Source organism: Falco rusticolus, chromosome 4 (genome assembly GCF_015220075.1).
Source record: "Falco rusticolus isolate bFalRus1 chromosome 4, bFalRus1.pri, whole genome shotgun sequence".
Taxonomy (NCBI): domain Eukaryota; kingdom Metazoa; phylum Chordata; class Aves; order Falconiformes; family Falconidae; genus Falco; species Falco rusticolus.
Genome location: NC_051190.1, coordinates 35,084,662 through 35,112,609, shown reverse-complemented (window position 1 = coordinate 35,112,609; position 27,948 = coordinate 35,084,662). Strand labels below are relative to the sequence as shown.

The 27,948-nt window shown below is 44.1% G+C and overlaps 1 protein-coding gene and 2 long non-coding RNA genes across 6 annotated transcripts; 2 read left to right on the top strand and 1 right to left on the bottom strand.

Moving 5' to 3' along the window:
- Positions 1–479: 479 nt before the first annotated feature.
- Positions 480–27,890, bottom strand: LOC119147794 (multidrug resistance-associated protein 6-like). Of its 4 annotated transcripts, XM_037387202.1 has the most exons (31): positions 27,587–27,888; positions 26,300–26,476; positions 25,825–25,950; positions 25,036–25,173; positions 23,845–23,970; positions 23,211–23,272; positions 22,285–22,416; positions 21,506–21,718; positions 20,450–20,627; positions 19,842–20,003; positions 18,172–18,264; positions 17,565–17,768; positions 16,802–16,948; positions 15,992–16,079; positions 15,626–15,695; positions 14,791–14,917; positions 14,132–14,308; positions 13,537–13,704; positions 11,858–12,041; positions 11,310–11,373; positions 10,672–10,792; positions 9,345–9,552; positions 7,954–8,264; positions 7,004–7,203; positions 6,190–6,316; positions 5,484–5,585; positions 4,149–4,295; positions 3,495–3,653; positions 3,089–3,255; positions 2,440–2,634; positions 480–1,908 (listed from the first exon to the last, which is right to left on the bottom strand). In XM_037387202.1, the coding sequence occupies exons 1-31, from the start codon at positions 27,638–27,640 to the stop codon at positions 1,800–1,802; spliced, it is 4,536 nt and encodes a 1,511-aa protein (XP_037243099.1). In that variant the 5' UTR covers positions 27,641–27,888; the 3' UTR covers positions 480–1,799. The 4 variants fall into 4 exon arrangements, with proteins under 4 accessions (XP_037243099.1, XP_037243100.1, XP_037243101.1 ...); XM_037387203.1 differs by lacking the exon at positions 2,440–2,634 and having other exon boundaries at positions 27,587–27,890; XM_037387204.1 differs by lacking the exons at positions 2,440–2,634; positions 3,089–3,255 and having other exon boundaries at positions 27,587–27,890.
- Positions 1,915–9,504, top strand: LOC119147797. The gene is made up of 3 exons (XR_005104152.1): positions 1,915–2,432; positions 5,554–5,621; positions 9,417–9,504. It is a non-coding gene; the product is annotated as an uncharacterized LOC119147797 (long non-coding RNA).
- Positions 14,911–23,324, top strand: LOC119147796. The gene is made up of 4 exons (XR_005104151.1): positions 14,911–15,613; positions 22,057–22,207; positions 22,325–22,446; positions 23,215–23,324. It is a non-coding gene; the product is annotated as an uncharacterized LOC119147796 (long non-coding RNA).
- Positions 27,891–27,948: the final 58 nt, after the last annotated feature.

The window sequence follows — 27,948 nt, the reverse complement described above, 5'->3', positions numbered from 1 at the left end:
GCGATTATGGTATGCTAAAAGATGTCTGTTTCAGAATTACCCAGCAACATGGGTACTTCTGTTTCTCTTTGACCTCAGTTAAAAGGAAAAAATACCTAACTTATATCTCACTAGTTCTAAATGCTCCTGGGTTTGAGATGCACTGATAAACCTTTAGAGTGCTCATACCTTGCATTTGTTGTTTGAATTTTTTTGTCTGCCTTTAAGGTTTGGAGAAAGTAGAGGGACAAATAAATTGCCTCTTTCCTGGTATTTGAGCACCAGTATGGCAGCAGGCATTGGACTTTGGCATCTTGGGCACTTGTGCAGCAGAAACTGTTCACTGCTCTTACCATGGGCAAAGAGGCTACTAACAGCTGTTGGAGAAGAAACTGTTGTGTTGTGCTGGTCTGGGCTGACTGTTGCCACTTTAAACATTACCATTCCTTCCCCCATTACTCCTTTTTATGAAGTTTACTTTAGCTTACTGAAGAGACCCATTTCAATACTTGATTCTATTTTTATTTCAGCTTTCTAGAAAATTGTTTTGACAGAAGGCACAGTAAACAGTATTTCACAGTGTGATTTGTTTGTCACGTTGTCTTGTGATTCCTGAGCAGAGACTTGGGGACAACTCTGGCGGCTCCTCCTCTGTGCTGCGGGAAGCCCAGGAAGGCTTTGCTGTCAGCTGCCATTCTGGTTTGTTAAAGTAACACCTGAAAGATGACCATGCTAGGGGCTCTGTGGCACGTGCAGAAGGTAAACTTGTGCTCAAGAAGAAAACCAGGAATGAACCACCGGATCGACAGGTGAGTTCCTGCTGATTTCCTCAGCTGCCAGATTGCTACCCTGCAGGGATCAGAGGAGGATGCTTTCCACCGTGCAAAATCCTTCTGGCCAAATTCAATTTGGAAATGTTGGTGTTTGGACATGCTCCTCTGTGACCAACTGGCATTTGGCAGGAGGGCTGCTCCAAGCCTTCAAGCAGAAGGAATGATGCTCTGCTGCCTGCTCCAGGCAAGTCACTCTGCTGCATCAGTGAGCTGGTGTCTAAGCTGGCTCTGTCCCTCTAGGCAGCCTGGCAGCCCCTGCATAGTGTGATCGCTAGGTGCTCCTCCAAGGAAGGAGATGGGAAGAGTGGCTCTGATCCACAGCTGTGACAACAGGCAGCCCACAGGCAGCTGAATGCTCTTGTGCTTAGTGGCATCCTGCTTTCTTTTCCCTATCTCCCCAGTGTTTGTGCATTTGGGTGACTAGATCCAGTTGCTGCCTTGGAGTCCCTATCTGTGTGAGAACAGTGCCCAGGTGAGCAGTCCTTACGACACTGGCAAAAAGACTAAATTTGTTCAGCCTGGAACTTGGACAAGCTGTAAACAGTTAAGTTGTCTTGCTACCAGTTAAATTCTTGCTTGCTGTCCATAAAAACTTGTTGGCTTTTACAAATAATCTGTGTCATCTTTAAGTATGGCAGTATATTTTGGCTCAATTTATAGTACAAGTCAGAAATGTGCTTGTCTTTTTTCTTTTGGCTTGTTTGCTTTTATGCCATAAAAGCAACAAGGCATTTAAGTTCCAACTGGCTCATTTTTAACAGAACAGTGAGGGTTTTGGTATCTGGAGATGTAATGAAAATGGAATTGCTCAGTTTCCTATGGGAATAATGTGTATCCCAAGTCATCCCTTTTAATCTGCTCACCTCGCTTAAAGCTCAAACAAGATTTGGTTGAGTGTCAGGCATTTAAGAGTGAAACCAAGCTAACTCAATTACGAGACCAATTATTCCTGATGGTGGTGGCATTATGGTATACTCCACGAGTGAGTCATGCGAGGCCTGATTCTTCCATCAGGCTGTAGAACAGTCCCTTCTGAGCTATTAGGTGTTCCAGAGTATCAAATTCAGCTATCCGGCCATCTTCCAAAACCAAAATCCTGTGAACATTAAAACAGAAGTATAAACTTGGGGATACACCAACAGCTGTAATAAAACTTCGTTTTTTCTACTTTTTTTCTAAAATAAATTTCAGTACTTGCTTGTTATTCAACCAAGCTTTCCAGCTGGGAACAACTGTGCGATAGAAATAGTTTTCTGATGAGTGACTGTTCAAGTACTGAGTTTGTGGGAGGAGAGTTTTCGGCAGCTGGGACTGGAGTAAGATTTGTGAACCTGTATTTTAGCTTCATGATTGTAAGATGACCCAGAGAGCTGCAGCTATGGTTTTGCTGTTGGTGGGGGAGAAAAGGGGGCGTGACACAGCATGAAATGCATCAGGTGGAAATGTGATTAACCTGTTGGTGCGCAGTTGTTTTAAGATGGCTCCTGCAATCTCTAAGGCAAAGCTTGGAGGGTTAAACAAGAGGACAGACGTGGAATTGCTGTTCACTAACATTGGGTGGTTTGTGTATTCCACACAGGTTGCTTGTGTCTTTCCTCCTCCTCAGGAAAGTGGCTGAAGGTATTACCTGTCACAGTCCATGATGGTGTTTAGCCGGTGGGCTATCATTAACACTGTGCTGTCTTTGAACTGAGTCCTCAGGGTGGACTGAATCTGAAGATCAGTTTCTAAGTCTATTGCTGCTGTGGCCTCATCTAGAATGAGGATTTTGGCTTTCCGAAGCACTGCTCTGGCCAGACAAACCAGCTGTTTCTGACCAGTGCTGCAAGTAGGAAGAGAGATGATAAACTGAGAGCGGTCGTCACTTTGCCCTGGGTTCAGAATATGTGATTAATTTGAAAATAGTAATGAAAATATGATTGTTCCTTTCCCCTGAAAGGGTGATTGAGGCCGGTGACACTGCAGGTAACAGCATGAAACAACCTAAGGAAATGGAGTGTATTGCTACAGCACCCAGGAGATCTGCACTTGGAACAGGATTGCAGTGTTTTATGTACTACTGCACAAGCCACCACAGTGGTTAAGTCTCAAATGTCTTCCATTTGGTGTCTTACGATTTGATTTCATGCTGCGAAACAGGACAATAATGCAGCGGTTTGCTGGCTGGGCACTATTTTTTTACATTTTTAAGTTAGACACCTTGTCCCACTAGCTCTAAGTTCTCCTAGCCGGCGGGCTGGCACTGCTCTGCCGCTGTCATTCTGCAGGTCAGGTACCTTAGGTTTTCCCCTTGGTCAGCGCACTGGTATTCCAACTGGTCTGGCAAATCTGCAACAAAGCTCTTGAGCTGAGTCAGTTCCAAAGCTGTCCAGATGTCTGCGTCGGTGTATTGGTTTAACGGGTCGAGATTCATTCTTAGAGAGCCAGAAAACAAAACTGGATCCTGAGCAGAGAGACAGTACAAACAACTCCTGAAATTAATTATAAGCGAGCTCTCTGGTTTTCCCTGCTGGGTGCAAATTTGTGGCTAATGTTATATGGAATGGGAAAATAGTGTGGCACAGAGGTTATTTCCAACTCTGAAATTTCTGAATGTCCCTCCTCTCACAGAATCTTTATAAACCTTTCCTAGGCGTTAAGACTTACAATGCTGCTGAAGCATTTTGGAAGTTCATTTCATACCTGGGGAATGACGGTTATCTTGGTTCTAAGGTCATGGAGGCCTAGCTGAGCGATATCTAGTCCATCAATTAGGATGGCTCCTTCCGCAGCTTCCACTAATCGCAGCAATCCCACAGCAAGAGTAGATTTCCCAGCTCCTGTTCTTCCAGTTATGCCGATCTGTAAAGTGCAATGGAAAGATTTTGGTTTTGATGTTGATAGTTTTCCACAGTTGGACACACCTGTCACATAGTTCTTAGCCTTTTGAAGAGAGACAGCTTTGTGTGGATCAAATCTTCAGGGCTGTTCAAGATTCACATAGTCTAGCAATACATTCTTAAAGGGAATAACTTATAATTTGTAAGTGTTCTGTATGAAAAGGAATCTTGAGGGCTTTGATGTGGCACTAGGTTTAAAATTGAATTCCTTTGCTGTAACCACTAACCTTCTGTGAAATGAAATTTCACTCAGAAGAATGTCTAGTGTATACAGCAGTGCTGGGAACGCTGCTTTGTACTGGAAGAGGGGTGCAGTGTTGGTAGAAGCTTTACTGCAGCTTTCACACTTACAAGTTACAATACCTTGGTGTTGGGCAGGGACTGTATCTGCCCAGATGTGATCACTGCAAAGCACTGCTCACTTTGTAGCTCTTCTGAAACGAGTGGCTTTGCTTACCTTCTCTTGCCCGTTGATGGTTAGATTGATGTGCTTCAGTGCTAACTCCAGATTTGGCCTGTATCGCAAACTATAGTTTCTGAATTCAATTCTTCCTTCAGTTAGCCAAACTTGACCTTGAAGTTTGCCATTCTGAGTCCAGGGGGCCTAAATAGATGAGAACAAATGGCAATCATGGAATCATAGGTTGAAAAAGACCTTTGAGATCATCAAGTCCAACTGTTAACCCAGGACTGCCAAGGCCATCACTAAGCCATGTCCCTAAGCACTGCATCTACGCATTTATTTAATACCTTCAGGGATGGTGACTCAACCACCTCCCTCAGCAGCCTGTTCCAATGCTTGACTACCTTTTCGGGGAATAAATTCTTCCTAATATCCAGTCTAAACCACCTCTGGTGCAACTTGAGGATGTTTTCTCTTGTCCTGTCACTTGTTATCTGGGAGAAGAGACCGACCCCCACCTGCCTACAGCCCCTGTCAGGCACCTGCACAGAACAGTAGGGTCCCCCCTGATTCTTCTCTTCTCCAGGTTAAACACCCCCAGTTCCCTCAGCCACTCATACGACTGGTTTTCTAGACCCTTCACCAGCTCTGTTGCCCTTCTCCAGCAATGTATAAAGCTGATTTAAATTACTAAATCAAGTGGCCATACTGAAACAGGAAGCTTACGAAGACACCTGTGCCAAATTCCCCTGATCTATTTACTGTTTCCAAAGGAGAAAAAGGCATCTAACTTTCATATTGCAAATGTTGACTTCTTACTTTATGCAAAGATGCCAGTTGTCTTAACTGAAAATGGGGAAAAACATTTGTTTGCACATCAGAGTAATGACATTATAAGTGGTTCAAATAAAAAAAGATTTATATGCCCCTGTGAAGAGGACTGTGAAAGCCTCCTTTAGCAGTATCTCAGGGCAGCATATGGAGAAATAATTTTAATGATTACAGAACAAACATGATTGCATGGGAGACTTAGTGGCTAAAAGGCTATCTAGCAGCCATCAGTTATCAGAGAGTTGCATCTGAACTTGCACAATAAATACGTACTCCAAATACGGGCAGAAAATACAGCACATTCCATGGGTGTTACCAAGTGAAGCTATTTTAATGGCAATCTCATGCTTAACTGTCTTAAGGAAACGATGATCAGAGGTTATAAAACAAGTCTGTTCAGCTGGATAAAAACCAAGTGCTGCAGTTCTTTAAAGGAAACATAACTGACCTTTTAGAAGGGGAAACCTAGGAGGTTTGTCGAGGTGGAACAGAAAAGTGACTGATTTAGTTTTGAGAGATGTTCATCTCTGCTAGTAAGGTCAATAGTTAGTTAGCTACCTCCTTAGGAGTCCTCCAGTACTCTCTCACTCTTTCCACAGAAACAATGTTGTTCTCTATTTCTGTCCAGGAGCGCACCATCCAGTTCAGAACACCAGTTATCTAGCGGGAAGAAACAGAAGCATTATGGCAGATAAAGTAAGTCTTGACCTCTGCTTGCGAGGTACCTGGTACTTTGTCTTACTGTGTCTTTATGAAGACCTCCTCATCAGCTAATTACTTCAGAAATTACCCTTAAAACGCTAAAAGCTAACCATGGATCCTGGTGAAAGTTGGTAAAGCTGTCTTTAAAGAAGCTAGCCAGATCCCCCCCTAGCTGCTTCTCAGCAAGTTTACAGAGAATGAAATGCTGCTGACTGGGATGCTAAAAGATAGTGTAGCTTTAGGCTGCTGTGTAACTAGCATATAAGCAGATAAGACACACGCTGAAGACCTTGCTTCAGTTGCTCAGAGCATGCCGTGACTGAAGTATGAGTTCAGGTGCAGGAGGGAAAAGATGGCTAGTGCATGTATTCATGAGGTTCATTCCCTAAGGGGCTGTGTGCTCCAGATGCTCTGGGTTTCAGCAATGACATCAGGGTTTGGTAGAAGGCATCTAGGAAGCCACAGAATAGATCATGATTTCTTAGAAATTAAAATGATAGCAGAAATGAAAATGCAGGTTGTTTCTGATATAAGGCAAGCATGGTATTCAATGCTGAGTTACCTGAAGAGCATATGAAACGGAGAAGCCAGCAGTTCCTGGACTGAGATGTGTTCTGCCCATTGCTACAAATAGTGCTGCAAACAATACAATGCCATTGCCTAGGAACTCCAGGTTTGTAGCAAGCCACCTGCAAGAGGAGGAGAGTACAGGGGTGTTGCTGGGTGCCCTCTTCCTTCCTCCCAACAGAATCTGCGATTACTTTGCGAAGCACTTGTGGAGCTGCTGGAGTACAGGATGCTCAGCAAAGCTCTTGTCATTCCCTGGTTGCTCTTATCCAGCCACCCTGGAGCTCATGAAAGGCTCCAGTCTGTCTGAACTGGCTGGCTTATAGTCTCTGTTAGGATTTTCTCCAAGGCCTGTTGGATGAGAGCAGGATGAGAGAGTTCTAGGATGAGTTGGTCTAGCACCTCTCACTCCTTCTACTCTTGCCTTGTTTCATGACTGGTGGCTGATGGCTCTGTTATCTGGTGGGTCCTGCATATACCACAGGGCTCGTGCATCTGCCATGTGATGATGGGCCTCACCAGGCATCTACTGGAGCTTCCTGCGTTTTGGACATGAAGTGATAGACCTAGCGGGGCGCCAGCATGTGTGCGCCTAGCCACACAACAGGCTGGGAGCGCACTGCCTGTACGAGGGGCATGGTGCCAGAGGGGTGCAGTGCGAGGGGCAATGGAAGAGGCTACCCTACCTGCAAAACACTGTGCACTGTCTCATCTTCTGTGTGCCTCCACCCAAGCCCCAAGAGCAGCTGTCTCCACTCCCCAAGGCTGCGAGAGGGAACTGCCATTGTTTTTACACTGCAGATTTGTACCTGTCGGCAACTGCTCCAGGGAAGCATATTCGTTGATTCTGATCCACTAAAAAATTGTTCTTTGAAATAAACCTCTCCTGGTCCTTGTAAGCACGGATCACGCTGCTCCCTTGGAAAGTTTCGGCAATGTGGGAGTAGATGGGTGACCTGCTGGCAGCCTCCACGCGTCTCAGCTGGCAGGAGGTGCTGACGTAGAAGTGCTGGGACCAAGGGACATGGAAGTGATTAGAGGGCTTATGCCTCCATGGAGGCGCTCCACGGAAAATTTGGGAAGGCCTCAACAAGTGCAATAGTACATGCTATCCTAGTGTTATCCTACCCACACGTTCGGTTTTATATGCCCTGTAAAAGGTGAGGCGGTGCCTCTGCCTGTGTTCTCTCCTCTCTCCATTAACAATAACTCTGTGGTTAGTTAATGCAAAGAAGCCAGGGTAGCCTGAACTCACAAAACCTCTAAACCGACATTTACTTTCTCCTGTAGACTAGCTCTTTGCTTGATGGAGCACAGAGGTGTACCTGCACCCTTACTTGCCCTTCCCTCTTGTTCAGTCTTGGCTGGCAAAGCATTTGAGCTGTCAGAGCCCACACAGAGCGCTGCATGGCATACACAGATATATTAAAAAGCAATGTAGGAATTCTGGAGGAAATGAAAAATGCTTTTGGTGTCAATATGATTCCATTTACACTAATGGAGACAAGGAACATAGCTCTAGGTAGGATTTGATCTGGACATCAGAAAAGCACAGGCTTCTTGGAAGTCTGTGGGATGCTTTGGAAGGCTGAGGTGATGTGGGAAGAGCCACTGACATTACTCTTGTTCAGATACAATTTGGGATGATTCAACTAGTTTCTGCATGTCTCTGCTCCTAAGAAATGGAAGGAGGCTTTCTGCAGGGCCATGGCCATGCTGCTTCAGCCTCTCCTGTCTGTGTATCTCTATAAGCTCCTACCTGGAATGCAGCATAAAGAACAGTCAAGGGCACTATGGCCATTGCTGCCTTTGGTGTAGCCACTATAATCACAATGTAGATCTCCAGCAAGTTGAACAAGAATCCCAGCAAGGACTTCAGCTTGTCAGGGATGACAGAATCAATGGCATCCATTTCTTTGGAGAAGCGGTTCAGCAAGTTTCCAATGGGTGTTTGCTCAAAGAAGACCATTGGGGATCTAGCAACATTCCTCAGCAACTGCAGAAACAGCTTGTGTGATGCTAACACACCACCTAGGAGGACTGCTGCTGTGGAGACAAATCTGCCAAGGGCTGTAATATAAAAAATAATTATTATGGTATAATAAATACTAAAAGAATAATAATTACTAGGTTTGAACAAAATCACCTTCTCCTTTTGCAAGATCATGGTTTTCATGAGTACTGTGAATGCTATACTAGTGAAAGGAGCTGACTTTCTCTTTGGCAGCAATTAAGCCAAGCCTCAGAGCTGTGGGGTCTGGAGGGTAATTATGGGGTGGGGGAGGGGGGGAAAAGACCTGAGCAAGCTTGATGGGGGCTGTGGATTCAGCAACTTAAACACACAGGGCAAATAATTCATTCTTCACAAAATGAGCTTGACTGGAATTACTTTGAATCACTTGGTCTTAGGTTTTGTGCCTACAGCCTCACTGTTGGCACAGACAGGTACCCAGCCCTTCCCACTCTTTTCAACTTGTTCAAAGCTTTCTCAATGTTTTTTTATTTGGGCTGAGATTTTTCTAGATTTTATCTCTGTCCTAAAACAAGATTATTTATTTTTTTTGAGTGACCGAAAGAATAGTGGCCATTTTTGAAGAGAAAGATTTAAGGAAATACAGAATTCTGCACGTTCCTCTTTTAGTTTCTCTATACACTCATATGACCTAAATCAGGATTTAATTCAGCATGGAGAAGCACCACCGCTTGCACTTTGATATGATTAATTTATATTGGAGGAATGGAAAGAGATTAGAGGAAGAAAGATATGCAGAAGATGTTGGATACAAGAGGACAGGATGGAAAAATAAGGATCTTGTAGTTCTTCCATTGCTGAATGTTTTCTAGGGACTCAGGTTTCCAGCAGGAAATACACAGGAAGACACTATTCATCATGGTCTGCTGAAAGGCACGGGAGAAAGCTTCTGGCATACCATGAAGTAGAATTTCAGGCAGTAACACTGGAAATATTGTTCAGATCCCTTAGAAATCCTCTCTGTGCGTCAGAACCTGTAGCTTTAGGTCCCATGCCAAAGCTTTCGGGCTGCTGCTAAAAGCCCGTGGGTATGCACTTGTTTATATTCTTAGAAAACATCTTGGATGTGGGAAAGGGAGATGGTAATACAGAGGATTAGGTGAGCAAGTTAAACAAACTTTGAACAACTCCTAGTGCACCGAAGACTCCAACTCTCAGCTCTGAGTGTTGTTGTGTCCCGTTGTAAACAGGGTCATCTGTCCACACACTGAGCCAGTACCCACGAGAAAATGACACAGCTTGCTGACACGTGAACAACAGAATGATGTACGCACACAGCGGTAAGCCTGTTGCCTTCAGGTAGGCTGCATAAATCGAAGTATTAACCTAGAGTGAAACAATGGGGAAAAAACAGGAGGAGAGGCTGGGAGGACCAAGCTTGTTTGCAAGGAAAGCAGCTCCAAACCTACAAATGATTTATTATGGCATATCTACTAGGTTATGTGTCACGGGCCATAGCAACCATGTTAAATCTTTTTGGTTTCCTCATGGATGAAAAATGAAGCCATACTTAAATAAATCCACGGTGTTAATGAGTGATTATTATCAACTAATGAATGTTACTGCAATAGGCTCGTGTTACTACTGGAATGCACGTAAGTCTTTCCTTATGCCAGGCAGTAGTTTTCATTTGTTCTTGGTGTGAGTGAGAACTGTTGTGTATCCCACTGACAGTTTGTGTGAGTAACTGCTGATCAGCAGAGGTGAGATCCCAGTCTGGGTAATGGGTGCTTCCCTAGGGCAGCAGCTGCCTCCTTTGGGGTGTCTGACTTGTTACCCTCACTTCTTCTCAGTACCAGCGTGTAGCCTCAGCTGTTTGTTTCCTCCCCACATTTTACTGCTGCTACACTGTGCCCTGAATACAGACCTCATCCATGCCCGACTCCTACTAGCTGGAACCCCACGTCTGCTTCTTCCCTTTCACAGGACCCTCCTTGCCTCAGCCTTTTGCAGTGTTTCCCTTGGGCAAGATGAGAATAGCGATAAGCTGCTTTGCCCCTTCCCACCAGCCTCAAGAGTCTGTGGACAGACTCAAGGTTACAAGTCCCTTGTAATCTATACTCTTTCCGCTACCACCACCTCACCCTGATTGCCTCTGGATGCTTTCCCCCTTCAGATCAACCCTCGAATTGGGATCTCTCTCCTCAAGCAGTCATAAATTATTCCCCAGCCATGCCCCTTCCGCAGTGTACGTGCATTATTCCTGTTCTGAAGCCAGTGCTTGGATCAAGGGCATCCAGGGAGAACAGTTTGCATAGAAGGTGCTATGTAAGATAATGCTGAAGTTACTCTGTCTCAGTTATAGGGTAAACTTGTATGGCTCGGCTGGCCACCCTGGAGCCACAGGGTTTAACTGGGGCAGTGAGCTGACCTGCCTGCCATGACCGGGTCAGTAATAAACCCCTGGTGTGTGTCTTTGCCTCTGTGGGAAGGTGCTGTGCTTACCCTGCCGTGCTGAGTTCTCTCTCCCTCGGTTAATCGTCCCTTGCTGGCTGCAGCAGTGGTACAGTCTTGACTTACAGTAATGGTGTCCCTTCCCATAGCAGAAGACTTGACTGAATTGTCGCTTCATAAAGAAAACAAAAATTCTTTCAATTTTTTTTAGCCAAGGCAACGAGTATTTTAATGCTGGATCTCCTTACTCATCCACTCCTATATTCGTCCCTATTTTGAGGGCTGCATTTTCGGGGTCCTCCAGTGTGACCCTGACCACTGTCCGTATTTGTCGTGGGGACTGGGCTCTGTCAGACTAACAGAAGCTTTAAGTGTTCACTACCTGTGGCTGGACTGAAAGGAGTCAGACCTTAGAGCCCCACTGGGAAGTGAACAGCAAGCAAGTGTATCAGTATGCCTTGTACGTGAGCTCTAGAACAAATGCTGGCTCCTTGTGAAATACAGAGAAAATGTTAGTAGGCGTCCACATTCAAGAGCAGTTTCTCACCTATTCTTGAGTTTTGCATGTTTGCTCTTACTAATTCATAAATAAATCCCCAACCTGCATCGTACTCAGTAAGAGCCTCCGTGGAGGTTTGTAGGGGCTTTTGGAGCACATTCTTCAGCGTCTGAGACAGCCTTAAGCTTACCTAAAGAGCTGCTCCTGTGGTGGACCATTTCTAGAGATGATGGTGCCTTTGGTGTCTCCCATAGCTGCGAAATAAACACATTTTTTTCTAAATGCTTTAGAATCCCATTTTGTCCTGTATAGCCTTTGAGAGACCAGTAATGAGGAGGAAAGCTTCGTTACAAAGAATTCTTAATAAGGGTAGAAATATTAAGGTGAGGCTTAAAGAATAGCACATATAGTGGGTAATTCTGTTTGCTGCGTGATTGTTGTCTACTAAAATAGAACTGTTTATTCAAGAATCAGTTTTGAGGTGATGAGTCAGCTAACTTGACAGACACATTTCTCTCCATAGAAAGCAACAGCTTACTGTGATTGGATCTTGGCTTTAAATGTCCATAATGATGCAAATGTAAGACTGCCTTTTCCAGTTTTATTCTCTTTTCCTTCTTCCCAAATGTGAACAGCAGCAGACAGACAGACACACACGGTTCTTTAACATTAAACATAATATTAAGGAAACAATTGACTGATAGACTAGGGAGAATTATTCCGACTCATTTGGGTTACCTGGAAGACCAGCGCCTGCCTTCTCTTCTGCAGCAACGTGTGAATGAAGAAATTCTGCAAAGGCCTCGTTTTTCTGTAGAAGCTTTTCATAGGAACCAGTTTCTGAGATCATTCCATCCACCAGAAAAACAATGTTGTCCACTTGAGGCAAAATGTTAATTGTGTGAGTCACCAGTACACGAGTCTGCTCGAATAAAGAGGGAACAGTTACAGTTGTTCTGGTGTCTCCCTGCTCACTTGAGCCATTGCAGTCAGCTGTCTTCGGAAGAAAGACACGTACTCAGTGTGATCTATGAGTTTTACTAACTTGGAGATATTTTTTATTTTATTTTTTCCTACCACTTCTGACCGTGTCTGATGAAGTTGACCTTTGCAGCACAACTTTGTGCCCCTTTTGAAAGCGCAGAACTTGGGAGCGGAGGAGTGATCAGATTGCTTTGTGTCACGCATAGCATAAAGGAGTGAGGATGGGAACTGAAGCTTGAAGTCCCAGGCTACCATCCCGTGTGTAGGACCTTTTGCTTTGCTCACTGACCAGTTTCTTGTTGATTCCCCTCAGACTGAAGCTCTTAAGTAGAATGATGTTAATTGGAGAGTGTGTCACATTTATTGTCACTGATACCATTATTTCAGAATCAGATTTGTGCCTGAAAAGTTCATCAACCTGAGTGGAGTTACAGTACAGCTCCTTTCCATTTAAATTTCTGAGTATATTTGCACAGATAATTGTGTGTAGGAAAGGATATAAGAAAAGTAAATTTTCCCTAGATAGCAAATCGGCATGTTCTATATTTCTAACGTACAGTCAAGCCATCTGAGTACTGCTTAAATCTGATATCTTCTTTCTTTCCTAGTTTTTCTATTTCCATACAATAATTACATTCTGATACTTGCAGCCAATCCACATGAAGAGAAAGGTATTTGTAGTCAAACATATCTGTTTAAATTGGACTTCCTCATGAAAGAAATTACCTATTTTCCTTTTCCAATGTGTAATTGAATCAAGTATTTGTAGGCAATTTGTACCATGAAACAAATAGGGCTGCCCTGGTATCCCTTTGCATGTAACCAGATTTATTATCCAGACTGCTTTCAGCAGGGAAATGCCAAGGAATAACAAAATGCAACCAATGCAAAAAAACATGGAAGAAAAGTGTTTAAGATGGATTTTAAGACTGAAATTTAAGTGATGAACATTTGGGTGATGAGAACTGTAAAGGTGCCACTGAACTATTCAAAAGTGATGGGATTAGACATTGTGATAAGATACGACAAGCTGGAAGAGATCAGACACCGCTTCCAAACTACACCAGAAGTAAATCTCAAAAAGAGAGAAGGATAATGCCCACGGAAAACCAAAAAACTATGAACTTGCTGTAGAAGTAAGACTGGAACGAGGCATGTGGTTTGCATAAGGATAAAGACAGTCTTTCAGGAGAACCTAACTTTTCAGTTTTCTTTCTCCTAGGTGAGATTCACTGCAGAACTTCCATGTGCTGTGTGGAATGCAGAGGTTACCTATTCCACTGCCGCTAACAGTAGTACCTGCTGCCACTAGTGGAAAAAAGAATTTGGGAGCCTTTGATAAAGTGAGTAACCTACCTTACTGGAAATGTTTCAGGGGCCCTGATAATTAGATACATTTTGCAGTCTTTTACAGATCAGGATTTATAACGCACCTTGTCCTTCAGTAAGCCGGTGGGTCCAAGAACATGTTCAAAAATGTGCTGTCCAACATGTGCATCAACAGCTGAGAGGGGGTCATCGAGCAGGTAAATTGAAGCCTTCTGGTACACGGCACGAGCAAGGTTCACTCTTTGCTTCTGCCCTCCCGATATATTTATTCCCTGTGGAAATGTATTGACGCTGTTTATTCCAAAACTACAGCACATTTAGCAACTGTTGACTCCATTTTACACTGAGGTTTTTTATTACTTCCTTATTTTTAAATCAGTACATCTCCCTCCCTTCCTCCAAATAGGGCTCTTGAGATGCTGAGGCAGATTCTGTTGAGCAACTCTGCTTTCCGGTGAAAGGGGACCCAAGAATAACTTGGATTTGTTGATTTTTGTCTTAATCGTCTCCCATAATTCTGGTTAGGTTAACTATCAGGAAGTGGGCTTCAGACCCCATTAAATCATGGCCTGACTTCTCGGAAATTACTGAGCACCTGCCTCCTGCAACTTTAGTCCTTTTGCAGGTGTTTTAAGCAAGCCACCCAAAGTTGTAGCTACTCATGGAAAAGCTGGCCAAAATATAAACTTAAGCCAGTACCTTCTCTCCTATTTCACTCTTCTGCCCTGCAGGGAAGCTCTCCAAATCAGGTTGCAGTGCACAAGCATCTATCACTCTGTTGAACCATGTTTCATCCATCTCTTTCCCAAAGAGGATATTATCTTCCACTGAAGCATTCTGTATCCAAGCTTGCTGGGGGACATAAGCTGCAGTGTCCTATAAAAATGGAAGTAGAAGAATGTTAACAGTCTTTTCCATACGTTCAACTTGATGTTCTGGGAACCTGTCTTTTGAAGAAAAACTCTCCTGATTAGATTTATAGAAACCTGGAATGATCGTCACCATTGACAGGTCTCAGAGGTCTTCACAAAATAGGAGTCTGCGTTCTTATGATCTTACAGAGGAGGAAACAGGTGCAAGTACGTGACACAGCTTACCAGGATGCCACTTCAGATCACTGTCAGAGTGGGAACTGGAACTGGATCTTCGGAGTCCTGTTCCAGTTCCCATTCTCAAGGGCCAGGCTCATCTGAAAGAGGTCTTAAGGTCTTCAGATAATTAAACGTGGGCTGCTACATACAGCCTTTGTTAAAATTCAGCAATAAATGGGTTTTCATCAAGTACCTGATGCCTTGGTAAATGCCTTACTGTTCCTGAAGACAGCCTGATTAGAAGCAAATGCTCAGGGGAAAATTTACCCTCATGGTCATGCAGCCGTCGGTCTTCTCCAGCTCACCGAGTAATGCTGACAGCAAGGAGGACTTTCCAGCACCCACCTGGCCAACTACAGCAAGCAAGGAGCCTTGGGGCACAGTAAGATCTATGCTATAGAGAAATAATTAGTCTCTTATCACCTTCTAGATATGCTTTCTGAAAAGACAATGACAACAATTCTTGCTATTGTTTTGTAGCAATAAATATATACCAATTAACCCCCCTAATTTCTTACTTGAGCCCTCAGTTGCACAGGGTTACGCTTCCCATCTTGCTAACTTTTTGCAGCAGAACAGGAGTCATCCTTTCAAAGACACCTCCAACCAGAAAGTCTTCATCTACATCCCCATCTGAGTTTTAAAACCAGATCCAAGACCCAGATCCCCACTCTGGAGATAAGCTAGCCCAAAACATTGGATATAAACCATTCCTGAACATCAGCACTTTTCAACACTGTTTCTTCTCTAAAACTGCAATGTCTTTTGAAATTAAGCATGTAGTGATGTCCAGTATAATATCTTGTGTACCATCAATTCTGCTTTATTGACTGAAACTACTGTAATTTCATATCTGGACAAGGAGATTGTGTTAAAGAAAGCAGGCTCCATATATTAAGGCAACAGGCACCTTCCCATCTGTGTGCTCGCAAGCATAAAAGCAAGATTACATTTTGTCTGACTATATTTTTTAGAATTCCACACTAAATATGAAGCAAACTCAGAAGCCTCTACATACTCAACACTGGTTTCACTTAGGCCCTGAGGAATTCAGAATCTACCCTGACCTACAGAATTGAGATGACTAAGGGTAAGTCTGTACCTTCTAAGACAGGGAGAAGTTTCTTTGCTCCAGCAAAAAGTCCCATTTCTTATGGTGATACTTGCCTGCACTAAAATATGAGCAGAAATAGAACACTTGTAAATGCAAAGGTAGGTTCAGAAACATCCCTGTTTATGTGACTTTGTTTCAGTATGTATTATATTACAGAAGATGAACCTTAAGTATGAAAAGAAGGGGTTAATTACTAGATTACATTTCATTGTTAGGAATAAATAGGCCTGAGAGATAAAGTGACAGGAAGGGACAAACATTTTTCTCTTGACTATGGTAGGCACCCTAAGAATGGAAGCTGAACAATGGAAGCTACTCCTCTTACAAGACAAGAATGCTAACACAAAAGCTCACCACAGTCAGAAGTGTTTCTGCTTGAGCTCTCAGGATTCAGTTCTTTCAGATTCAGAAAAGCTGCTAAGCGGTTTAAAGAAACTTTGGCCTGAAATGAAGCAGCACACAAAAGAATAAGATTTAGAATTGAAAGGGAGCCAAAACTAAAAGTGAAGACTCAGAAGACTCACTTAGAACGTTGACTAGGTGCTACGGTGCAGTTGCTGTAGGCTTAGATGAACGAATGCAGCACTTCCTTATGTTAACTGCTTTTATTTCCACTTAGCTTAGAAAACCCCCGTATTCTTTCCTGTGTTTTCTCTTCTGTTCACACAGTGAAACTGGTGCTTTTGTCTCTAATTCATCCTGCCATCTTTCTAGGGATTGCTTCTGTACATGAAGAGCTGTGACAGTCCTCTTGGGGTGCCAGAGAAAAATGAATTTCCTGATTTCTTACTTGACAGTGACTTGCTTTGCTCTCTGGCCTGGGCCAGCAGGGTTTCCACTGATCTCCTGTGGAGATTTTGCTCTGTTCTGATTTCTGTGATGAAAAACAATTGGAAGCACCTCTGAGATCTGATGGTGCTTGTGATTGGCTCCAAAAGACTCAAGAGTTGTTCTTGGTGACTATAGTGTCAATATATGGAGCCCTTCTGAAAAACAATACTACAAAGTACCTGTAGCTGCAAGTCCTTGCTCTTCACTGTTTCACAATAGCAATTAAATAGCTGATATTCAAAGCCCTAAGAAATTCCTACCTTTACCTGTTAATGGTGATATGTAAAAAACCCACTTATGGCCAAAGAAAAAGGAATGTAGCCTGCAATTAACCTGGACAGCAGCATTTATGGAGAAGGGCAGGAAGGAGTGCGCAGTGTTGAGAATGTTGATCAGTGTTAAAGATACAAAGGCCTTCTGAGCATCCAGGACATGGGTGTTATCCACGAGGGTGTAGACAGCAAACATGACAAATGCAATCTGAAAGGGAGCAAAGGAAAAGCAAACCATTTGCTTCAGACAGGGAAGAGAATGGTTCAGGGGTGACAGGCCCCTGGCTAAAGACTCTGGAACTCAATTAAATCCGTACAGGCTATTGCCCATGCACATGGTACCCATCCTGCAAATATCATAGACAAAGGTCTTGCATGTTGGTGACAAAACCAAGTCTGATCGTTAGATTTTTGTTCTGCTTTAAGGAAGTTTTGGTGCTGCAACCACAGCAAGGTAAAAGCACTGCCATTTCCCATTGAAAACAGACATGGTTGAGCTGCACCAGCAAGTACAGTAGCGGCTTGTGCAGCTACTGACTGTGTCATGAATGCTGGTGAGCTTGGAGCTCCAGGTGGTTCTTGCAAAGCAGGCTTAGTCTGCCTGGAGCACATTGTCAGACCAGGTGACTTGTCTGTGGAACCGTTAGGACAGTGTAAGTGTCTGTATGGCTGATTCCACTGGGGCTCAGCAACTCCTGTGAGACCACTAACTCCTCTGGACAGATACTATCTTTAGCTGTCTCACAGGAAAAATCTGTCCAGACAGGAGTACGAAGAGAAATGGAAGTAACAGCATGTCTTATGTGGGAAGGTGAGCCACTCACCAGGAAAGTTGATGAATGGAAAGAAGCTAGAGATGCTGAGAAGAGAATCTGAGACTTTTTTAGGGCCTGAAGTTCTTGCTTCCGGATACCAATCACTTTCTCCATGAAGGTTTTCTCCCAGCCATGCAGTTTAATTACTTTAATGTTGCTGAGAACAGCATTGATGAGTTTGGCACGCTCGTCTTTATGTGTCATCTGGGTCTCCTGCAATAAATGTTTGAGTTTTATAATTTAATAGGTTGAATGTTTAACAGTGCAGTTATTCTGAAAAAAACACCTTATTCCTGCCTATGAATCCTGAATAAATTTCCCTGCAGGTGAGCAGTGTATATTGTTTTGCTTATGAATCTTCCAGGCTGGGAAGTATTTTGCTTTATATCTTCAGAGCTTTATTTTTACTGGCAATCCATAGAAACATGCAGAAAAGGTGAGCAAACAAGGTAAAAGAGTGATCACGCAAGAGCTTACTCTAAACTTCAAGAAACTCTCTAGGCTTTGAATCCTCCTAGGTTCCTTCAGACAGCCATGGTAAGCATGAATAACAAATACTAAGCTATCACATAATTGAAGTCAGTAAAGCACTTCATTTTTATGAAGCAAAACATACCTGAAACTGACTCCTCTTCTTGGTGATCACAAAATTCAGAGGTAAAAGAAAAAGGAATACAGCAATCGAAGCCAAGGCAGATGGCCCAAGAAGCTGCCAGGAGAGAAAACGAAAGAGAAAGAATTTCTGGTGATTACAAAAAAAGACTCTTTTCCATTCCCCTTGCTCACCTTTCCTCTTCCTTGAACCTACCTACACCTGACTACGGCTTTAACCTTGCCCTTGCCTTTCCTGCGCACTGTGCTCCCGAAGCTCTGTGGGTTGGATTGCTGCCTCCCCGGGCAGGGTAACTCCTGTCATCCTGCTCTGCTGAATTTATTTGCTTCCCTTTTAGGAACTGGATTAGTGCTGAAAGCTCTCCAGGAGCACGCTGGAAATGCGAGTAATTTCTGTTGCGTCTCGGACGTGTTAAGGTGGCCATCTCGTGGCTGGCACCAGTTAGTGACTCGAAACGAAACCAGGTTTTATTTCAAAAACTAACCCAAACCCTCAACCAGCTATTCTTGCAGCATAAATAACCCAGCTTGTCTGAATTTACATCAACTATTGAGATGAAAGGGTAGCATTATGCTGTGCCATGTGCTTTTGGGACAGCTCCTGGATACCAGGGTCCCTAATGACTTCTATATCAAAGCAGAGAGCTTGTTTAGTTACATGTTAACTCTCATGGTTTGGTTACTTCTCTCTACAGACAGCTTACGCTTGCTAGACGTGCATGCTGGTATACATACAGAGATAAAAGTATTCTCTACACAAATGGTTTATGAACACGAACAGACAAAGTGTTAATTATGCTCCAACTACATGCAACCACATTCAGCTTGGCAACATCACTATAAAAGGGGTGATGATTTTTTAAGTCTACACTATGGCTCCCCGTTTTCCAGGGTCATACTATCCTGCCAGACACGAGGCACAGTCCATTCAGGTTAGCAAAAGAAGGCTTCTGGAAAGCTCACGGGAATCAGCTGTCTCTATAGTGCACATACTTCCATTTGGTGTGCTGCCAAAAACAGAGACTAAGAAATATGGATTTATCCTGCTGAGAAAATACTATAGGTTGAATTTGGTGTAAAGAAAAAAGGATCTTTTATATTATCATCCTTTATTTCTAATTCAGGTTTTCTGCTGTCCTTGCTAAACTCCTTGATACCTATGAAATTCAAAGTGTCTTAGCCTTTTTTGAGTATCACGTAACTTTGCTTCAAACTGTTTCACTGATGCTGTGGTAATCAGGCTTCAGGATGAAGTACGTTAAGTTGCTGTTTCAGACCATTCCCCTCTGTTCTGTAACTATGCTAAGGAGCCAGAAATGGACTCTCAGCCTGCACTGGTCCACAATGTTTTGGTCAAAAAAAGGAGGTGATAGAGGAAAATCTGAGGCAGAAGTTTATCAGACAGCTCAGAATAACCACACTCACAATCTTTTCCCTAAAAGAGGCTGAATGCCACATACACAGGTGAGAAGATGAAGGATCAGGTAAGGATTTGATACTAATAAAAATATTTTCCAGAAAGAAAAGTGAATCTACCATGCTACAGAGCTAAGAAAAATATGGCAATTTCAGGCTGTTCAAACTGGCAAAGCTCTATGCAGAATTCTGAAAATCCCTTTTTCCTTTAACACCTAGAATAGAAAGGGATTGATAAGTACTGTCATTGTATTTTACCTGCCACAAGAAGACAAAGCAGATGATAATCCGAATAGGAGCGAGCCAGGTCCCATTAAAGTAGATAATCAGATCCATTAGCTTTTGGACATCAACAGATACCAGATTAACAATTTCACCTACTGTTGCCGTTTTCCTTGATGCATTGGACATAACTAGGATCTAGACAGGGTAGAGAAGACAGAAAAGGTGTCATCAAACAACAGCTTTGGTCCAAAAATCAAACAACTTTCTTTTCTTTACAAAGAAAGAAAGAAAAAAAGGGAGAAAAATGTCAGATCCTAGGTACTGAAAACATGCTGTTGCCTGGAATATGTGACTTCACTTTAAGATGAAGAATTTACTCCTTTCCCCAGCCATAATCTACAGCAGAAGAAAGTTATTTTTATCTCTTTCCTTCTCTTGGCTTTTCCTTCAGAGGTAAGATCTCAAAAAAAAAAATAGTAAAATACCTCCCACATACTGTTCAGAGACGAATATAGCACAGTTACATTGTAAAAGTAGTTTCGAATTATATCTCCCCTGATACTGTTAAGAACAATGTACCAGCGATGTTGTAATTGCTAATGTAGAAAAGAATGAAGCTGAAAAGGAAGCTACAGACTCACCTTCCTGTACACAAGCCCTGTTACTGCAGTTTTCAGTCTCAGCCCCAGAACAAGACACATGTACATGTATCGTTGTTCAAACAGAGTCTGGAGACAGGCCAAAAGGAACATAGCGAAGGCATAGAAATAACCATGCCAGCTCGGTGCTTCTTGATCTTCGATGAACTCCAGGAAAAGGCTGCAGGACAGGAGCAAAATGTTGATGAATCCATGTAGAACTGATGAAATATCAGACACACAAAAATGCAGAAATGGCAGACATTTTTCTGTATTCTGTCTGGCTGATGTTTATCAGTAAAGTAACAGAAAAGTTAGAAAAATTGCTGAGTATTCTGTCTTACAATGTCCTGATTTTTGACATTTAGCCAGTCTTGGTTTTGAAGCCATCTCTGATAGCAGCATTCTCAGGGGAGACCTCATTTCCAGTGTTAAGGATGGCTCCTGAATTTCATGAAAATGTCAGAAACGCAAATTGGGAGCCATAATCTAAGGAAGTCATTAACATTTGCAGAACTTCTCTTGATCTTAATGATTATGAAGTGATTTTTGCCCTTGAAAATATACCATAATGCAGGTTTGTGTTGTACCAACACAGTCCACAAAACATTATGTCAACTGACTAAAGCTATTTAAGATGTGTAGGATGCACAGCTGTGCTCTTTATAATTAGTTGGGGAACACGAAGCCTTAAGACTACAGCAAGTGGGTGACAGCCTGTGTAAATGATGTGATATGTAGAACCATCAAATTACTCCCTCCTGTTCTAGTAAAGTTGTCAAAAGGCTTAGCACAGCCTGTCCTTTCCGCTGCTGGAATACAGCAGTGGGGAAAGTGTGCACAGCTTTAGACAGTGGTTTGTTTTTTTCTTTCCTGCTGAATTGACTGTGGGCTTAGCAGAAATGGTAATCCAGCTCTTTTCATCAGCATTAGGAGATTTCAAAAGGTAAGTGTTTGTGAGTCCACCTCTGTGGGTGCTGGTGAACACATCCCTGTGTGCGCTCATGCAGGCAGCAATCTTGTATGTATGATAGAAATATATTACAAATATGCACATACCTCAGTAACTTTGGGATGGAGAACAGAAAGACGTCACAGATAACTAAGCAGACAGTGCTGAGAAGGAAATAGGTTCCAAACATGCTCCAAAATGCTTTCAGTAAGGGCCCACTTTGACTGTGCTCTGATTGCAGTAGAACCTCTGTCTCTTCAGCTTCTGCTGTGTCAGTTTTGCTCTTCTGACCTTTTTTAAATGTAGCAGACTCCATTTTTCTAAAGAAAGAAACAGTAAGAAAGCTTGCCGCAATTGTAGAAAGCATAGGAATCTTATGCATTCAAAAAAATCATTAAATATCTCACACTGGGTCTCATGCCATGTCCAGTATAATGCTCATCAAAAAATGATTCCTCTCACAAAAATCTTACAGTTCCGTACTTCCAGGAATGAAAGGATGTTCTCCAGCAGATTTCAACACTTAAAATCAGATTTTGCACAAAGGAATTTACTCACTAAGTGTTCACCCACTGAAGAGTCAAGACTCCCAAATCTTCACAGCAGAGTGGTACTTGGACTGTTTTATGTATGTTACCCTTTTCTTCTTGTTTAATAGACAAGTAATTCAGTGAGACTGAATCTTTCAGCTATTCTTCTGACTAGATAGGAAGCACGCAAAGCTTACATTCAGAGCCTGAATATGCACTGTGGCAGCCTGCGGGGCATGGAGGGGATTAAAGCCTGCTCTGAGATGGCGCACCAGCACTGTGAGCATACTTGCTTATATCATTTAGAGGCACGAAAGCAACCACCCAGCTGGCACACTGTGCTATCAGGTACTCACTGCTGGGTTCTGCTGCGACACTTCTTCCACTCTCTTTCAGCCCAGGCAACAATTTCTTCAGACGAGTCCTCTTTCCTCACTGACCACAAGTCATCCACCCCCAAGGTCTGCTGACAGCCTTTCCAGACCAGCCTGGGGAAGGAACACACAGACGGCTGTAAGGTGAGCACAGAAGGATTTGCGGTGCATGTAACATTTTCAAAACAGACAGGCTGTAAGTTAGTGCCCCACAGCGAGCACATAGGGACTTCCATAAAACACTGCTTGGGACTGTCCTTTCCCAGAATAAATTTGGATGTTCAGAAACAGCAGTTTTGCTTCAAATCCCTATGCTACCTTCTGTCAACATCATGAGGATTTGCAAGTAAGCCCTTATTTCTAGAACATACTAAGAGTTGGGTCTTGGGCAGTGGGCGACAAAGTTCAGTTTAACTTACCCTGTGGCTCAGTGAAACACAGATGAGGCCTTATCATAGCAGACGTTAGGCCCAAAGTGTGTAATCATTTTACTTCTGAATGCTAATGAGCAGGCTGGGCCAGTGTCCTCAGGCACTATTTTCTCCTTGCCCAGCATCTGTTACAGGAAGGTCTGGCAGGCAGGCAGGGCTGTGGCTGGTGTACAGTCACCTTTTGAGATTGCTGAAGTCTGTTTCAAGATTGGGAGGGCACTGGAAGAGTAGTTGGAAGGGGGAAGAGAATTACCTAGAATCACAGATTTGTGTTTTGAACTACTTTGAGAAGTAAGTGAAATTTTCATAATTTGATCTTGTGAGAATACCTCAAGTCCCCAGAGAGAGAATTTAAATTCTTGCTGCATAAGCTAACTGAGGTATTTCATACTGGCTGTCATCTCCACCCTGTCTTATGCTGGGGTTTTTTTTCTGATGTTCTAGCAAAACCATGTCTTTTTTTGTGTGTTTTCTTACCCAGAGAACCACCAGTATGTGATTTTGGAAAGAAAAGAGCTGCTGGATTCTGGACACTGATTCTGATGGGAGAAAAAACATGGATGATATTTTTACATAGATAAGGGCATGTGTCAGATAAACATAATCCCCTTCTGCACTTCCCCAAGAAAAGCAATCAAAAAGTTACACCCATCCCATTCATTGACCCTGACAGTGTTGTGGAGGATCAGTGGGATCAGGAGACTTTGGAGAATTAGACTTTAAATAATGTATTTGATGGAGGAGCAAGGGGTATCATTCTTCATACCCAAAGACATTTGTTTTCTGAAGCACAGACCTCTGCCATACCCACACCTCAAACAGAGTACTTCTGCACAGCAGAGCATGGGGAAGCAACAGGAGCCCTATCTACTGGTTTCAATGAAAATACACCAATGTGGATAGAAAAAGCTTTTAGTTTTTCAAAACATACATAGAGAGACAGAATATTGTTATCCCAAATTCTGCCGGTTACCTTTTCAAACTCTCAGCCTTTATACAGAACAATGCATCTTTCATCTCCCAGCTACTAATGTTCCTGTGCATCCCCATAAATTAAAATTCCTGTTTGAGCAATGAAGCAATGCATTATGAAAAGCTACGCTGTACTTACAGGATTGTTGACACCTTTAGAGAAGAAGGGAGGGTGATCAACGAAGCAGAATAACACAAGTTCTCCTAGCACCAGACTAGCATAAAGGTAAGTTGTAACATGGTGGAAATGGTCTTCCTGGAAACCCTAAGAAACAGAATACTGTTGAGAATGAGGTAAGAACCTTCACGTGAAATCAGTGGAGAAAGAGAGCTGCTCATGTTCTACCAGCCGTAAGCTCTGAGTTTTGGTCTGAAGCACAAGGTGCGTTTATTTAAACTGTAGTTATGTAGAGCTACTTAAATAGGTAACTCCCCAAACTGGAATATCAGAAAATACTAAATAATGGACACCTTTATTATTTAAAGTGGTGGCTTTATCACGAGCCTTCACAGCAGTCTAGTTGAGTCAGATGTCCACATTGCATCGTTATTTGGGGAACTCTGGGTGCTGAGGAATAGAAGCTCCTTGCTCACCTAGCAGGATGAGTTGCTGATGTAATAAAGCACCTGACAGGTTTTATTATAAATGGTGTATCTAAGGGACTCTGTGAAGGGCACTCTAATTAATTTTGTGAATGAGAAAAAGAAAAACCAAGGAAAAAGTCTTAAGTATTTTTGGAACTGTATTTTGGTAGTAAGAGGTGGCAGAGTGTTATTTCTACAAAAGACCTGGTGCCTGAGCATCATTCAACACAGCAGGAACAAGCAAGTTCCCAGATGTCTTTTGTTTAGTGGCTGTGAATTTTTCCCCTATTACTTGAACACACAGGTAACATAAACTTTTGTTTATTCCTTATTGTGAAGGAAAGGTACAACTGTTCACCTGAGCAAAATGGTCACTGACAGCAAGTCTCAGATGGGTAAACCCATCCAGCACTCCTCTACAAATAAACATTCACCACAAATACCCAAAAATAAAAATGTGTATCAACATATGTGTGCTGATACAAAATCTGGCATAAGGCCAGTTCATTTTGCTTTTATTCACATATGAAGTCTGCCGAGCTCTCAGAAAACAGTGTAGACACATTCTGTCTACACTGAAAGGAATAAAATGGGTGGAGATGACCATGCGTCATCAGTCATTTTTCTCAGCGTGTATCTTAAGAGAGGAATCTGGTTCTCCACCTCACAATCTATGAGGCAAAAAAAGCCCTGTTGTTTAGAGACTTCATACCTCTGCACATTAAAGATATGTGGTTTCACTTACTCTTTCCAGGGCATGTTGGACTTTGGAACTAAACATCACAACTGCAGCCATGAATGAGAGCAGCCAGTAAATCAACATGACGCCTGAAGACTGGATGCCCATCATTCTTTCCACTTGGGTAAGGAACATGGCAAGGATCTGCAAGGAGGTACAAATTTGTCCAAATAAATGGCTGGTAACAGAATGCCAAACACTTATTACCAAATTAATGGATACAATAGAGAAAAATCAGTTAGTTTCTTGCTCAAACATTTCAAGATGTTCAGAGCTGCAGTATTGTTCCTAAAAGGCTAAAACTGAAAAGCATGATGTGCAGTTTTGCACTCAAGAATGTCTCTGCAGAAAAGGCAAGCAATAAAACTGCAAGTGGGACAACAGGCTGGGAGGATCTAGGCTATAAAGACACAATGACAGGAGGGGAGCACAGGCATTTAGGCTGAACGGAAATCCCATTTCATTCTAATTTATGCTAAATCACATACTGCAGTTACAAGAAACTAAATCTTGTCTTGTTGTTGTGAGACCTCTTTCTAAATGCTACTGCTGCCTCGGCTCTTGCAAGGTATCCTCTGCCCACAGGGCTCTGTATCATAGCGACAGACCCAGTGGTCTGCCCCAACTCCAACCCCTGCTGCGTCACACAGCAGAAAATCACAAAGCACATCTCTGGCCTTCTACTCCCCATCAGCTATCTCTGTGCCCAAAGATCCTGAGAAACATGGGAAATACAAGGTCTTCCTCAGGAGGGCTGAGCTGGGCCACACACAAACAAAACAAAGGAAGAATTACCATTGTGATTCCCACCACGGCAGGGCTGATGAAGAATGCTGGAGCCCGTGGGATTCCTTGGCTTATCTCCCACAGTACGAAGAAGACATTAGAAAAACACAGTATTACTAAGATGAATCCAAGGACCTAGGGCAGAGACAGCAAGCATGTATTGGAATGGACTGAAATGATGGTGGGACAACCTACCGAACCGAATGCTCCCAGCAGCCTGGGCAGTAGGACTGGAGAGCTGGAAGGGCAGATTTGGGATGGAGCACATTACGGGAAGTAGTGGGGGAACCAAATGGAAACACAGGGGAGACATTATGACAGTTCTTCCTATAACTTGATTTATACTGACCTGACTTTACCTGAGTCGGCAAATGTCAAAACAAACACAGAGACAGATCATCAGAACAGTTAACGATTTAGAAAAATTAAGTTCTGCATTGAAGCTGTGATAATGTTAGGGTCAAACCCCATCCTCTGCCCTTACCATTTTGGTTTTGAAGATGTGAGACATCCTGATATAACCTTTGTTTTTGTATCGCAGATACAAGTAGTAGAAAGGAAAACAGATCCAAAGATAGGCACAAGGGATCCAAGCAATGACTGTACTCTCAAAGCACCAGGTAAATCTTGGGGTGTTTGTATACCATGTCTGATTCCAGTCCTGTCACAGAATGAACACAGAAGTGAAACAGTAAAGCTAATGTATGCAGAATTTCACCAGCTAACGCAAGTTGCTAGTGCTACAGCTGAGATCTACTATAATGTTTGAGGAATTTGATTTAGTGTTTCAAATGTAAAAAATATTTGGCAACAGACGGGCTGCTAGAGAACAGTAAGGTGTTGGGGAGGGAGGGAGGGAGGGAGGACTCAGCAGTAGCGTTTTGGAGGGAATGGAAGTAGAAAGGTTGGGGGGGAGAGGTTGGAAAAGTGAAAGATGCCGAAGGACATCACGTATCACAACTGGAGAGAAAAAAACCCACCAAAAGACAAGAGGAGATTCAGATTATTGAATGGGCAATGAGAAAAAGTAATTTGGGAATGAAGATTATCAGCATGTAGGACCCATCAGAACAGTCAGTAGGGAATGGTGGGAGAAATGAAGATTAGGAGGAAAGAAGTGCCCTAGTGCATAGACTGCATCTGAAGCGCGTTTCCTCAGCTGAATTTGTAATAGTTTTGTAATTTTTTGACCGAGTAAGTCAAGACTGAGGAAGATCTCATCTGCTAACACAGTAATACTAGAAATACAGCGAGCTGGAGATGAACAGGCCAGGGTGTTTCCCCCGCAGCTGGCATTCAGGCGCGGCGCGGTGCAGAGCGCGGCTCGGGGAGAGAGCCCGGTGCCGGTGCCGGGGCACTCGGTACTGCAGGAGTTTCCCAGCCCCCAGGATGGGGACCCAGGAGCGTGGGCTGCTCAGCACCAGGCCCTCCGAGGGTACCGGGTGCGTTATGAAGGCAGTGGCGGGACCCATCTCGGTGCCCGCGCAACCCTGACCAGACCTGCCGTAGCTGGAAGCGGGCTGGGGCTGTCCCCGGGTGACAGCTCGTCCCGGGGGCAGGGTCCGCAGCCAGCCCCTCGGGGGGTGCCCCCGTCCCGACCGCAGGGCGCCAGCCGCCCCGCTGAGGCACGGCGCTGGGCACGGCTGCGGGGCGGGGGGGCCGGGACGGCTCGGCTCCCCCGCTGGCACGGCGGGCCCCGGGCAGGGCCTCTAGAGGGGCGGCCCGGCCGCGGCCCGGTGCGGCGGCGCTCGCTCGCTCTCTCCTCACTCACCCAGAGCGCGGCGGAGCCCTCCGCGGAGCCGCACAGCGCGCTGCCCGCCGCCATGCCGCCCGCACTGGAGGCAGCCGGGGCGTCGCGGCCGGGCTCGGTCCCCCCCCGCGGCCCCGCACCCGCCGCTCGGTGCCCCCGGGCGGGCCCTTCCTCACTGGGCCGCGGCCGAGCGCCCCGTTCCCACCGGGCGGGAGGGGAGCGCCCCGGGGCCGCCTCTCGGCTTGGGCAGGCCGGTAGCGGGGGGGCGGCGGGCACGGCCTGGGGGCTGCCCCCGGGGAGGGCGCGCGGCACCGGGCAGGGCTGCGACGGGACAGCCCGCGGCGGGGACGGGACAGCCCGCCGGCCGGCAGGGGGCAGCACCG

Bases quoted from the DNA above. Each gene is read 5' to 3' on its own strand.
- LOC119147794 (XM_037387202.1), bottom strand. From the start codon at position 27,640: ATGGCGGCGGGCAGCGCGCTGTGCGGCTCCGCGGAGGGCTCCGCCGCG. The intron at 25,951-26,299 runs GTAAGGGCAGAG...TCTCTGCCCTAG, and splicing joins ACATCTTCAAAACCAAAATG to GTCCTTGGATTCATCTTAGT. The intron at 17,769-18,171 runs GTATGTTTTGCT...CATTTATTGCAG, and splicing joins AGAAGAGGAGTCAGTTTCAG to GAGACCCAGATGACACATAA.